Source organism: Cryptomeria japonica, chromosome 7, assembly GCF_030272615.1.
Source record: "Cryptomeria japonica chromosome 7, Sugi_1.0, whole genome shotgun sequence".
Lineage (NCBI taxonomy): Eukaryota > Viridiplantae > Streptophyta > Pinopsida > Cupressales > Cupressaceae > Cryptomeria > Cryptomeria japonica.
In genome coordinates this window covers 771307408-771320769 of record NC_081411.1, presented here as the reverse complement: position 1 = coordinate 771320769, position 13362 = coordinate 771307408, and the positions used below count along the sequence as shown (strand labels likewise).

The window sequence follows — 13362 nt, the reverse complement described above, 5'->3', positions numbered from 1 at the left end:
TTTGTTTGTTTGGTATTGCAGACATCTAGCATGGTGATGGCAAGTTGAATGTTGTAGGAATATTGAGTAATGAGTTTTTTGACTAACTCATCAAAGGATCCGATAGGAGGTGTGATTTTGGATAACCATTCCATTGTTTGTCCTCCCAAGTTTCTTGGGAATAATCTCATTAAATAAGTGTCATCATGGGCAAATTCTAGGCTCATGGTGCAGAATTCCTAGACATGATCGCAGGGATCACTTTTCCCATCATATTTGTCAAATTTGGGAATGTTTGAATTTGGGGGAAAAGGTACCATGTTTAACCTCCTATCAAAAGGATAAGGACAAATTTCATTCAAGGAATATCGTACTGTTGATCCTTGTTGCATGTCTTGCATTTGTTTTTGTAGCATTGTGTAAGAGAAACCAAGGGTGCATTTTTTTGCCAAGGGAAGAGTTCTTCCCTTGCATTGTTTCTAGTTTGAAATGGCGTGTGCAGCAGTATGTTTTTCTCACGGATGTTTTGCTCAGGTAAATTTTTCTCAGGGATGTTTTGCTCAGGTAAATTTTGCTCAGGTATGTTTTGCTCAGGTGTGTTTTGTTCATGGTCACGTGCTTCCTCCTCTCTTTGTTGTTCTTGATAAGCATAATGTTGAGGCCTTGTTCTAAATATGTCAGTATCAAAGTCTTTAGGGAGTTTAACTCCTTTGCTTGTGAGCATGAGTAGGTATTTTTATTTGTCGTTTCCATGAGTTTTTCCACAAGTTTTTGAAATGAAGCACTTTCTTGACACTCTTGGAGGAGTTCCTTAGAAATTTTTGTGTCTTCTAGATTTGGATATTTGAAAGGATTTGATAATCTTCAATCCATGCTCGGCTCTGGTTGTGTTTCACTTTGTCTATTTCATTGAGAGCAAGTAACAATGGACATCTAGTAGAAACTTTATGTGACAAAGGGAACAAACTCCCCTTTGATGTTTTGCTCAGGGGTTGGTGGTTCAAATCGAGGTATATTGTAAGTGATGCACACTTCAGGGAAGAAAGATGGATTGATCTTTCTTCCTTGATTTAGGCGTTGACTGAATGCTGATTTTTAACAGAATGCTCTACTCCTCAATGGTTCTTTGTCAAATTCGTTTGTTTTGTCTTGAAGATACAAGCGCATATGACAGAGGAATGTTCGATGAGATTTGAAGAGTTGGCGGTTGTTGTATAAAAAATTATTCCATTGGGCAAGTTTCAGAGAACTGGGTTGTTGTTTCCTCAACTTAGTGTTATGATAAATACTCTTTCTTTTCAGAATATGAGGATTAGTCATGCACAAGTGATCAATGGTTTCCTTTGATTTGTTTTGGATTCAAGATATCTTGTTTGTAAAATTGAGTTTTACTTTATCAAATGAAGGTTTAGATGCCCCCTCATGACAAAGTGTGTCAAATGATATGGAATACGAGCTTTCCCGATATGGAAACTTGATTTGACAACTTTGAGTTTAAAACAAGTATATTTTTGGATAAAAATCCGTTTGATTGAAGGACCTTTTGATACGTGTGATGGTGTTTCCTAATTTTGATAGGACAGATGTGTTTTATCCCTTAACTAGTTTTTGGATTTGGACAAATTTGTTTTACGGAAAACTTTCTTTTGGAGTAGTTTTGATACTTTGATTTTGATTTTCTATTTGATGGAGTTCAAGATGAGGAAAGAAGGCTTCCTAAACTATTTTTATATTTTTCAAAAATAGCTTCTGTTTTGCTCCCTATTTTCTTAGTTTTCGTTATGCACTAAGACAAAAACCCAATGTGCTACTAAATTTTTCCAACGCGCTAGAGATTGGACTCCACGGGCTAAGCTGCCTTTCTGATGTGCTAACTGGATTGTTTGAGTTTGTTTTGTTTTAAAAGGTTTATGCGCTAATATGGGTTTCTAATGCGCTAACTGTTGACTTCAATGCGCTAGTGTTTGGTCTCAATGCACTAAGTTGTTGTTTCAATGTGCTAGAATGTTTTCCGAAAGCGCTAAGGTTAAAACTATTTATTTGGGGTTGACTATGCGCTAAAGTTCAGAAGAAATGCACTATGTTGAAGCTTGCAAGCGCTAAAATATGGTTCCTAAGTGCTAAGATGTTGCTCTTACGTGCTAAATTGCCCTAATATTTTTGACTTGGTGGTTTTTTGTGATTTTTTTGAATTTTTCCTCAACTGTGATAGATGATTTTTTGAAGTAAGAAATGAATGCACAACACAAAAGAGATAATCATTTTTCCTAGTCTAAATAATGAGTGTATGTTCTACAAGGATGTTTTCAAATCCCCAATGTTTCAATAGGTTTGTATACAGAAAATACAAATAAATCATTCTTTATTCAAAGGTCATCGACAATACCATAGCTCACTAGTCTCGATACTCCATTTTTTTGCCTTTTGCCAGAAATTAACTCAAAGTGAATCGCTTCATAGTTGAGTAGTTATCTTGGGAGATATATGGTGAGTAATCTTGGGGGTGGATTCTTCCCCACCCTTGCACTATGATACTGTAATTTTTTGGATACTGACTCGGCTCAAGGTTTCTATCTCTAAGGTTCTTAATCAGGCTTCCTGTTTGGCCGTCAGTGATAAACTCCCTTAGGAGGCTTCCCAACCTTTAGAACAAAGGCTTTACGTATCATAAAGATACTGGGGGAAGGCTAATCGCTGCACGCAATCATTGAAAATGACTTTCATCACTTTCCACTTTTGATTATAGTGGGTTGGAACACTTGGCATCAAATTCATTCCCCACTTAGGTCATTCCCCTCACATCAGCCAAAGAATGGCTTTAAGAATTTTTCAACTACTCGGGAGGGCAGGCCTGCTAAAGTTTTTAATTCTTAAAAACACTAAAAGCGTAAGAGTGGTCTGGCTTTTTGATCACCCAGTTAAGGGGAGAGCATATTCCTTCCACTTTTGAATCAAAGCACACAAGTGTTCTTTTTAACCTTTTATTGCCAATGATTTGGTAAAATCTATATGGAGATATTTCTCCACAAAAACATGGTGTTCATTTTATCCTATCAAATTAGTGATTATCTGATCTAGTAAAGGAACCTGGTCAACAAAAGAAATTGACAAAAGGGGAAGAACTTCCCTCTTTAACTTGAAAACAAAATTTAGACAAGTGTGATTCTTTTTCCTTGCAAAAATTTAAAATATTGATCCTTTTATACACCAAAGGATGGTGAGGTTCTTTTCCAAGCTCTTTTGAAAAAATAAAAAGTTTGTTGGTTCTTTTTAGCAACCCAAATGAAAGCTTTCTCTTATGAAAGGAAGGAAAGATTTTTGTTCTGGTTCATTTTAAGTGCTCAAATGAGGTGTGAGTTCAATTTTAGCTTTAAACAAGAATTAAAAGAATTCAAAATTTTAACTAACTTAGCTAAGTTAGTAAAAACTGAAAACTACTTTAAATCCTAACTTTAAAATAAAATGAACTCCCAAACCTACAACAAAACTATCAGAAATCCTGCAAAAACAACAATTAAATCTATTAGCAAAATACTGGCTTTGTGGACTTTCACAAGTCTAATTCTGATCTTGGTTACAAAGTACTTCTTATTCTCTATCTGTGATGCACTACATAATACTCTATATGCACTACAAAATTACTCAGATGCGCTATTAGATGGACCCAACACGCTGAGTTGTTTTCCAAATGCGCTATACTGTTAGGTTTCCATGCTGAAATCAATAGGAAGCTTTTTAAGAATGCTATGCATTAAGTGAAGGTCTCTACGCGCTAGGATATGAGTCTCACACACCGAACAGTATACCAGATGCACTAAAATGTTAACCAAATGCACTAAGAAGAGTTCCCTATGCACTGATTCTTATTTCCCGCATACCTGTAAAATTGGTTAGATTCAAAAACCGATTTGATTACTAGGGTTATGCCCCATGGTGGGCACCAGAAATGTATGCAGGAAAAGCGGTTCGATGAAATCCAATATGTGAAAATATTTCAAGGACTTGCACACACACCCATGGGACTCTTGGTGAAATTTATGGAGCCATGAGGAATGGCTTAACTTCCCAAGGAGTGTTCCATGGTTCTCTATCTCACAAGGTCCCTCAAGCCAATGCCTTTGCTCTCATATCACTGAGCAAAGTGACTTAGGGATGATGAATGCAAGAATGAGGGATGCTTTTGATTGAATTTAGTATGAATGCATCCTACTTATGCATGATTATAGTAAATATATAAACTAGATGATAAGATGATAAGGTTATTAAAAATACTATCCTAACATGATATACTAGTTATATGATTTAATCTAAGATGATAGAAATACTCTAAAATGATTATTAGATTTATTTCTATTACAAAGAGAAGCTGAATGCTTGTTAAAATTAAGTATAAGTATGATGCTAAAGACTTGGATGATATAGAAATGGAGGAATGAGAGCTCTATTTATAGGAAAAATAGGGCAATGGATGGTCAGGATTGAAGGATCTAATCAAGGGTCAAGATTGAAAGTTATCAATCCATGTTTTCAATTCTCACCAATGAAATGGTGACAATTGTCAACATAAGACTGCTTGGGAGGAGAGGTAAGAAGCATTAAATGCTTGAGAAGACATGAAGGTTACCTTAGAGGGTAAAGGTTAAGGTTAGGTTAAGGTTATCCATTGGATACAGCTTTTACCCAAAGGATAAAATCCTATGCAAAGGTTAAAGGGATAACCATAGTCAAAGCAATGAATGCTTGATGAGACCCCTAGGTTAGATGAGGGTTGAGTTAGGCAAAAGGTCTCTAACCATGCCACTAAGGGTTAGTTAAACATTAATGGTTTGAAGACTTTGCAGATAGATTTGTAAGAGTCCTTCCAAATTTGGGGGTTTTCAACAAGTTAGCTTGTTGAAGGCTTAAAGGCTTTAATGCCTTTGGAAGACTTTACTCCAAATTTGAGAAGTGACCTCCTCAAATTTAGGGAAATGGGATAATTGAAGGGTTTAGCTTGATTGATTAGGATTAGATAGGTTTTAGAAGAATTTAGGAAGAGGGTTAGGAGGCAAGTGGGAGATGTAGGAAAATGCAAGTGGGTGAGGAATAATAGGATTTAAAATAAATTGCTTTATTTTAATTTGGTTGCAAGTTAGGGATTTTAAATAAATTAGATTTATTTAACTGGGGTGAACTATTTAATTAAGTGTAAATTTAATTAAAAAGTAGAGAGAAGGGATTTAATTAAATAAAATGATTTATTCAATTAAATGATATAAAGGGCTTAAGTGAATTTAAATAAATAAATTGAATAATTTATTTAATTTAAATAGAGGAATGTGGGTGATTTAATTAAATTAGATTTAACTAAATAGAGGAACGAGAATAAAATGAACATTAAATATTCATTTAGGAATATGGTCATTTTTATACATCTACAGTAATCTGGCAAATGTGAACAAGTTATATCATTCTTTCAATAACACTGACAGGGAAACTATTGAAGAAAGCATTGTTCTTCATTTAGACATTTATAAGAAAGTTTTGATTGAAGTTATTGATGAGCTACCAAATGATCTCTACATGAGACTAGAAGTTAAAAGGCTATCAGTGATGGAATTAGATAAGAAATTGAAAGTTGAAGCACTCTTGGTTGTTCACCTGGTTAACTCCAAAGAAGGAATACATGAACTTATTTCTGAGGCTAACCGATCAGTATTTGCTAGTGGACACCGGCAAGTGAGCCTGATGGCTAGAAGAGTGAAGGAAATTGTAGAAAAAATAATAGATAATTGGTATGTATTCTTTGTAGAGAAAGAAAAACAAGAGGAAATGAGCAGACCCAAGAAGACATTTAAGGTTTATCAAAAGGACAAGGGTAAAGGAAAAATTGGTTGAGTTCCAAACATTAATATTACTGACAATCTTCCACCACCACCTTTGGATACAATAATGGTACACTCAGAAGATCCACCGGTTATTGACACTGAAGGAATAAGACATAATGATACCAATCCTGAGTTGGAGATACTTTTCACAATGAATGTAGATACTCAAGAGGTAAACATTGTTATGGATAAGGAAACCTCTAAAGTTAATGTTGACAATAGCAACAAATCAAAACAATCGGCATGGATTGAAAAATCTACTTAAGATAAAGGTACTAGCACAGGGCCACAAGAGACAGAGAAACCGACAGAAAAAAAAACTAAGGCAGAGGTGCACATAGAGACAGAGCAATCAACAATCACAGAAACATTGAAACAGTTTGAGAAACCTTCAAAGGTTGAGATGCAAACACAGATTGATCCACCAGAAGAAAGTGCAAGCAAAATGGACACATTTGACGGAAGCAAAGAGGTAATAAAAATGATTGGTTAGACATCTGGCACATCCACAAGTGAGTTCAGACCTACCAATGTCACAGAGGTACTTTTGGATTCAATTAAGAAGATAACGAATTGCAATGCATTGGCCTATAAGGCAATTGACAACACATTACCTATTCTTAAGTTGATTGCACCAAATCGTAAAATAGATCACATTACTGATTCTTTGGGTAAATTGGACACATTGTCCAAATTTATTGCTGAGAATATAATAACTACTGATAAGGTGAATGAGGACACAATTAAGGAGAGAGTTGAAAAGGAGAAAAATACATTCTTTGAAGACACTATAAAGAAGTGTATAGAATACTTAAATACGTTATTACCGGTACTTAGCTCAACAATTTTGGAGTACAAGGAGCTATATAGGGAAACATACAAACCTCACCTTTTGACAGAGGATATAGATGAGGAGATAAGAAAAACACATAAACAAATTGATGATATAGCAGATAGTATAATTGGTTCATCCGGACATATATCAGTTTTTGAGGAGAAGTTAGAGAAACTTGAGAAAGAGAAGGCAAGGATAAGGTCAAATGCCTGAGAACTTAAAAATAAACTTGGTCCTAAGTTGGATAATCTTATCATTCAGAGAATTGAAATATCTAAGGCATTAGTTCAAGGAGAGTGATCATCAGAAGAACACATGCATTATCTCACTGGCATGATCCAACCAATTGGGGCAACTTTGAAAGATAGAAAAAGGTTTATGTAAAGTCTAAATTTTGTTTTGGCGGATATTTTTCAGATTGTAACCAACTGGTTATAGACTTTGAGGTGAAATTTTTGTATAAGGTGATAGAGTTGGCAGCGAAGGTTTTGGTTATTGATTGAGCTTAAACCGGTACTAAACCTAGCATGAGAGACGTTGTTTTGAAGAAGTACATTGTATTGGATTTTGATAATCCATTTTGTAGTCAGTGTGACTCTTTATTGAGCAGTGAGCTCTAGGCAGTTGGCCTCCCTGCATGTACAGGCCCCTATTGTAAGTAGTATTTATTCATTGGTTAGTGAGTAAATATTGTGGGTCACAAATCCCACTAAGGTTTTTCCCACATCGGGTTTCTTTGTTAAATATCTTGTGTTATGGTGTGCTTTCTATGGTGTCTCTATTATTTCTATTTATTGCAATAATTCTTATTTACTGGTACGTTGTTTTAAGCTGCAAAGTTTCAAATAAGTTAAAATATTCTTCTAACCGGTTAGACATTGATTCAACCCCCCCCCCCCCCCCCCCTCTCAGTTTCTTTGGGACTATCATTGAATATAACATATGTTTAGAGAATTCTTGGCTTCACATCCTTGTTGACTACACCCAGTATACCTGAAGATGATGAAGAAGAAGAGATACCTTGAGTACATGTGTGTTTATTTTATTTTGTGTTTAGTAGATATAATTTGTTATTATCAGTGACAATTATATGCTAACTTATATCAATCTCATGTTTGTGAACATATGTAGGTTGTGTATGAAAATATTGAAAACATACCTCCTCTACCAAAGACATACATCAAGAGTCCTTCAAATCCAAAGAGAAAACATGGAGATGAGGTAAATAAGAATAGTTCAATTATAGTTCATTTTTATGTTAAGTTTTCAAATGTGAGTTATATAATATAACTAATCTTAATCATGGTTTGTTTTTTCTTGTGTAGGATCCTTCAGAGCCGAGTAGTGTGGCGAAGAGGACCAATTTTGATGATCCAACAGTAGCTTAGGATGTTATAGATAGTTTGGGAATGCTTACATGTCTAGTTGGCATGTATATTTTGTATATGGACATACATTCACCTCTATAGACATACATTTTGTTTGAGTTGGTATTTATGCCATATTTATGTATGGACATGCACTTGTAATCATTTGACATTTTCATATATATATAGAAGTTGATATTTGATCATATAAATTATTGCTCATCTACATGGATGGTGTTATCATGGAAATATTTAATCTTCAATCCAATAATTAATAATGGTTAATAATGGTTATTTAATGAACAATATAATTCATTTCATTTCATCGTAAGTGTTGTTTGTATTATGAATAATACAATCCACTTAATGAGCAATACAATTCATTTAATGAACAATACAATACAATTCATTTAATTAATAATACAATATAGTTCATTATTACCCTATACATGCTCCTATTTTTCCCCCCCACTCGGTCGAACGCTCAGGGTCATACCCTATAGGAGTTGTCCCTTGAGCACCCTAAGTGCTAAAAATTATCAAAATTTGACGATCCCTAACTTAGAATCCATGGCACCTACAAACAATCTGTTTGAACCTATGGGGCCATGAGAGGGGTCCATACAAAAACCTATCTTGGTTTTTCAAGTTTTCATACGGTTTATCATGGCAACATTTTTTTGGTTTGCAAAAAAATTGTTAGTCTCATTCAATCAAATGTTGTCAAGTGGCTAATTTCTCATTCTTCTTATCATGATAATGAACCGTCGGCTCTGACATGTCTAGTTAGGAATTCTTACCCTATGCATTCTCCTATTTTTCCTTCCCACTCGGTCAAACACTCGGGGTCATACCCTACCGACGTCATCCCTTGAGCATCCTAAGTGCTAAAAATTGTCAAAGTTTGATGGGCCCTACCCTGGAATCTGTGGCACTTGCAAATGATTTGTTTGAACCTTCAAGGCCATGAGAGGGTTCCCTACAAAATCCTATATCGGTTTTTTAATTTTTCGTACGGTTTTATTAGGGTAGCATTTTTTCAGTTGGCGAAAAAATCATTAGTCTCATTCAATCGAATGTTGTCGCATGGCCAATTTATCATTTTTCTCATCATGATAAAAAACCATCAGCTCTAACATGTCCAATTAGGCATTATTACCCTATGCATGCTCCTACTTTCCCCCCCCAATTGGTCGAACACTCAGGGTCATACCTACCGACGTCATCCCTTAAGCACCCTAAGTGCTCAAAATTGTCAAACTTTGATGGGCCCTAACTCAAAATCCATGGCACCTTTAAAAAATATTCTTGAAACTAAAATGCTATGAGAGGGGTCCCTACAAAATCCTATCTCGGTTTTTCAAGTTTCCCTATAGTTTTATTAGGGCAACATTTTTTTCGGTTGGCAAAAAAATCGGCAGTCTCATTCAATTGAATGTTGTTGCGTGGCCAATTTCTCATTTTACTCATCATGATAAGGAACCGTTAGGTGTGATATCTCCAGTTAGGAATTATTACCCTATGCATGCTCCTAGTTTCCCCCCCCACTTGGTCAAACGCTCGGGGTCATACCCTATCGGCATCGTCCGTTGAGCACCCTAAGTGCTAAAAATTATCAAACTTTGATGAGCCCTAACTTGGAATATGTGGCATCTGCAAATGATCCGTTTGAACCTACGAGGCCATAAGAGGGGTCCCTACAAAATCCTATCTCTATTTTTCAAATTTCTATACAGTTTTATTAGGGCAGCATTTTTTTGGTTGGCGAAAAATTCGTCAGTCTCATTCAATCGAATGTTGTCGCATGGCCAATTTCTCGTTCTACTCCTCATGATAATGAACCATCAGATCCGATATGTCTAGTTAGGCATTATTACCCTATGCATGCTCCTATTTCCCCCCCACCCTTGGTCGAATGCTTGGGGTCATACCCTACCGTTGTCATCCCTTGAGCACCCTAAGTGCTAAACATTTTCAAACTTTGACGGACCCTAACTCAGAATCCCTGGCACCTATGAAAGATCTGTTTGAACCTATGGTGCCATGAGAGGGGTCCCTACAAAATCCTATCTTGATTTTTCAATTTTCCCTACAGTTTTATTAGGGCAACATTTTTCGATTGTCAAAAAAATCATTAGTCTCATTCAATCGAATGTTGTCACGTGACCAATTTGTCATGTGACCAATTTATCATTCTTCTCATCATGATAATGAACCATCAGCTCTGACATGTCCAGTTAGGTATTATTACCCTATGCATGCTCCCATTTTGGCCCCCCACCTTGGTCAAATGCTCGGGGTCATACCCTACCGGCATCGTCCCTTGAGCAACCTAAGTGCTAAAAAATTTCAAACTTTGACGAGCCCTAACTCAAAATATGTGGCACCTGTGAATGATCTGTTTGAACCTACGGGGCCATGAGAGGTCCCTACAAAATCCTATCTTGATTTTCAAGTTATTGTATGGTTTTATTTGGGCAGCATTTTTTCGATTGGCGAAAAAATCGTTAATCTCATTCAATCGAATGTTGTTGCATGGCCAATTTCTCATTTTGCTCATGGTGATAATGAACCATCAACAATGACATGTCCAATTAGGCATTATTACCCTATGCATGCTCCTATTTCCCCCCCACTTGGTCGAACACTTAGGGTCATACCCTACCAGCGTCGTCCCTTAAGCACCCTAAGTGCTAAAAATTGTCAAACTTTGATGGGCCCTAACTCAAAATCCGTGGCACCTGTGAACAATATTTTTGAACCTACAGAGCCATGAGAGGGATCCCTACAAAATCCTATTTCTATTTTTCAAGTTTCTGTACAGTTTTATTAGGGCAGCACTTTTTCAGTTGGCAAAAAAATCATCTGTTTTATTCAATCAAATGTTGTCATGTGGCCAATTTCTCATTCTAATTGTTGTGATACTGAACCATCAGCCTCGACATGTCCAATTAGGCATTATTACCCTATGCATGCTCCTATTTTGCCCCCCCACTTGGCCGAATTCTCGGGGTCATACTCTACTAGCGTCGTCACTTGAGCACATTAAGTGCTAAAAAATTTCAAATTTTGATGGTCCCTAACTCGAAATCCGTGGCACCTGCAAACAATCCATTTGAACCTATGTGGCCAAAAGAGGGGTCCATACAAAATCCTATCTCTGTTTATGAATTTTCCCTATGGTTTTATTAGGGTAGCATTTTTTCAGTTGGCGAAAACATCGTTAGGCTCATTCAATGAAAAATATAGATAAACAAGCATTACACTGCAGACACATAATGATCATAAATATTTCCATGTATTTTATACACATAATTACCATTACACTTGCATATGACATCCATGAAGGAATATGCAAACATGATTTTTTTCATTATCAATACAACTACACCAATGTACTCATGTACAAATATCTACATTATATATCATCAATATAACTAAACCAATTTGCTCATGGACATTTTATATCATCATAACAAAGTTACATCAATTCACATCCATATATAAATACAACATCCCACTTCATCTATATTAGACATCCTAATGTCTTAAGAGAAAACCTTACGTACAACAATGCCTACATATAAAGGAAGACCAAAATAAGCAACCTTTTAATGCGGAATGAATGTGCTACAAGAAAAAAATTATAACACTTAATACAAATTATTTTGTCAAATTATAAATAGATCATTTGAAACATTTTTAAGATGCACAAGATTGTATAGTTATGAAACTTACCAGTTTCTCTATAAAGTATACAAGCATAACTTTGAAAAAAGACACATGTTGATTAAAGCCCTTATCACTACATTTATCTACATGGTTCAAGACGATGGTAGATATGGTCATTTCTAAATAGAAATACATTAACTTGACTTAGTTTTTATGCACAAAATTTAATCTTATTAATGCACAAAGGAATATGTACCATCACCAAGAGCAAACTAGTCAATGACGAATGATCTAGCATGAACCAGTATTTTTAAGAATTGTTAGTCTACACATAAAATGCATGGATGAACATAAAGGATTTATGATAATAAATTCAACTAAAATGCATGATAATAAATGAAAAGGTGGAATTATATACCATAAAAATACATCCCTTCAAATCATATCAAGAGAACTCAAGAGAACCCACTATGTTGATGCAAAAATCATAATGCGATACTATTGTATATAATCAAAAAAGACCTACATGAGCATAAAGGTTGTGTGATAATTACATCATAAAAAATTGTCAAATAGTGTTGTCTAATAACAAAAATGTAAATCTCATTAAATGCATGATAATAAGTCATGTTGCAAAAATTCAACCCTTCCAACTATATCGAGTGTACCCGCTATGTGCATGCAAAAACCGTGTTGCCAAAAAAAAAAAGGTTCATCAATAGACCTGCATTTTGAACACATCCTTAATATACACGTAACAAAATTGAACATTAAGGTTTAATGATCATTGTTTGAAATGAAATGCATGATAAAAAAAATAAGGCACCATTAAATAACTACTACTCAAGTATGTCTGAAGGGTCATCTCTTTGCTTAAGAGTATCTATTATTTCTTCATGATTAGTAGTAGTCACTGTCCATAGGTCTTTGGTCTTTGGTTTTACTTTATGCTTCAACAACTTGACATTTGTAGCTATAATAAGGTATGAATACATTAGAATGGTTTTGTGTCTCTCATAGTCTTAAAATGCAGGTATGTGATTCTTTCTAATCATGTATGTTCACAACCAAGTTCTCACAACAACAACTGAACCTATAGGATATGTGAACCCATCATCATCTATCATTTGTTGTGTTAGCTTCTATTTTCCTTGTACACATCATCCCAACCAATATTCTGATCTCTCTTCATTCCCTTGCAGTGCAATAACTGCAAAAACATTTCTTGGCTGTACAAGATCTGATAGAAGATCATACTCAAGTGAAATTTTCATATCATTATTTAACAAGGATATTGTTTGAGATTAAGGAGTTAGATATTGGGGAACCCATATATCAACCCACTCACTTGACTCACACTAATCCCAATCACACCAAACATAACTCTAACAAAAACAAGCTAACGCTCATGTCCAAATGGTCCATGTACTTGCATCTGAGCTGAGAAATGAATGCATCTTTGAAGAATCTTTAATTTTTTGATAATCCAATCTATATCCCACTATTCTCTCCTCAACCAACCAAAAGAATTTGGTCACTACTGAATCAAGATTACCTCCATGTGACAATGTTGAACTACACTAATCAACAATAGAATGTCCATCAGAGAAATTTGCACCTGAAATCCTCAATTGCTCCTAAC

At 35.3% G+C, this 13362-nt stretch overlaps 1 protein-coding gene across 1 annotated transcript in view; it reads left to right on the top strand.

The window, feature by feature from the left end:
- Positions 1-8069, top strand: part of LOC131856996 (alpha-humulene synthase-like) — a 78328-nt gene extending 70259 nt beyond the window's left edge. Inside the window, exons 8-9 of the mRNA XM_059208977.1 lie at positions 6131-6318; positions 8007-8069. Of these exons, the coding sequence (XP_059064960.1) occupies positions 6131-6318; positions 8007-8069 (251 nt within the window). The remainder of the gene's footprint in view (positions 1-6130; positions 6319-8006) is intronic.
- Positions 8070-13362: the final 5293 nt, after the last annotated feature.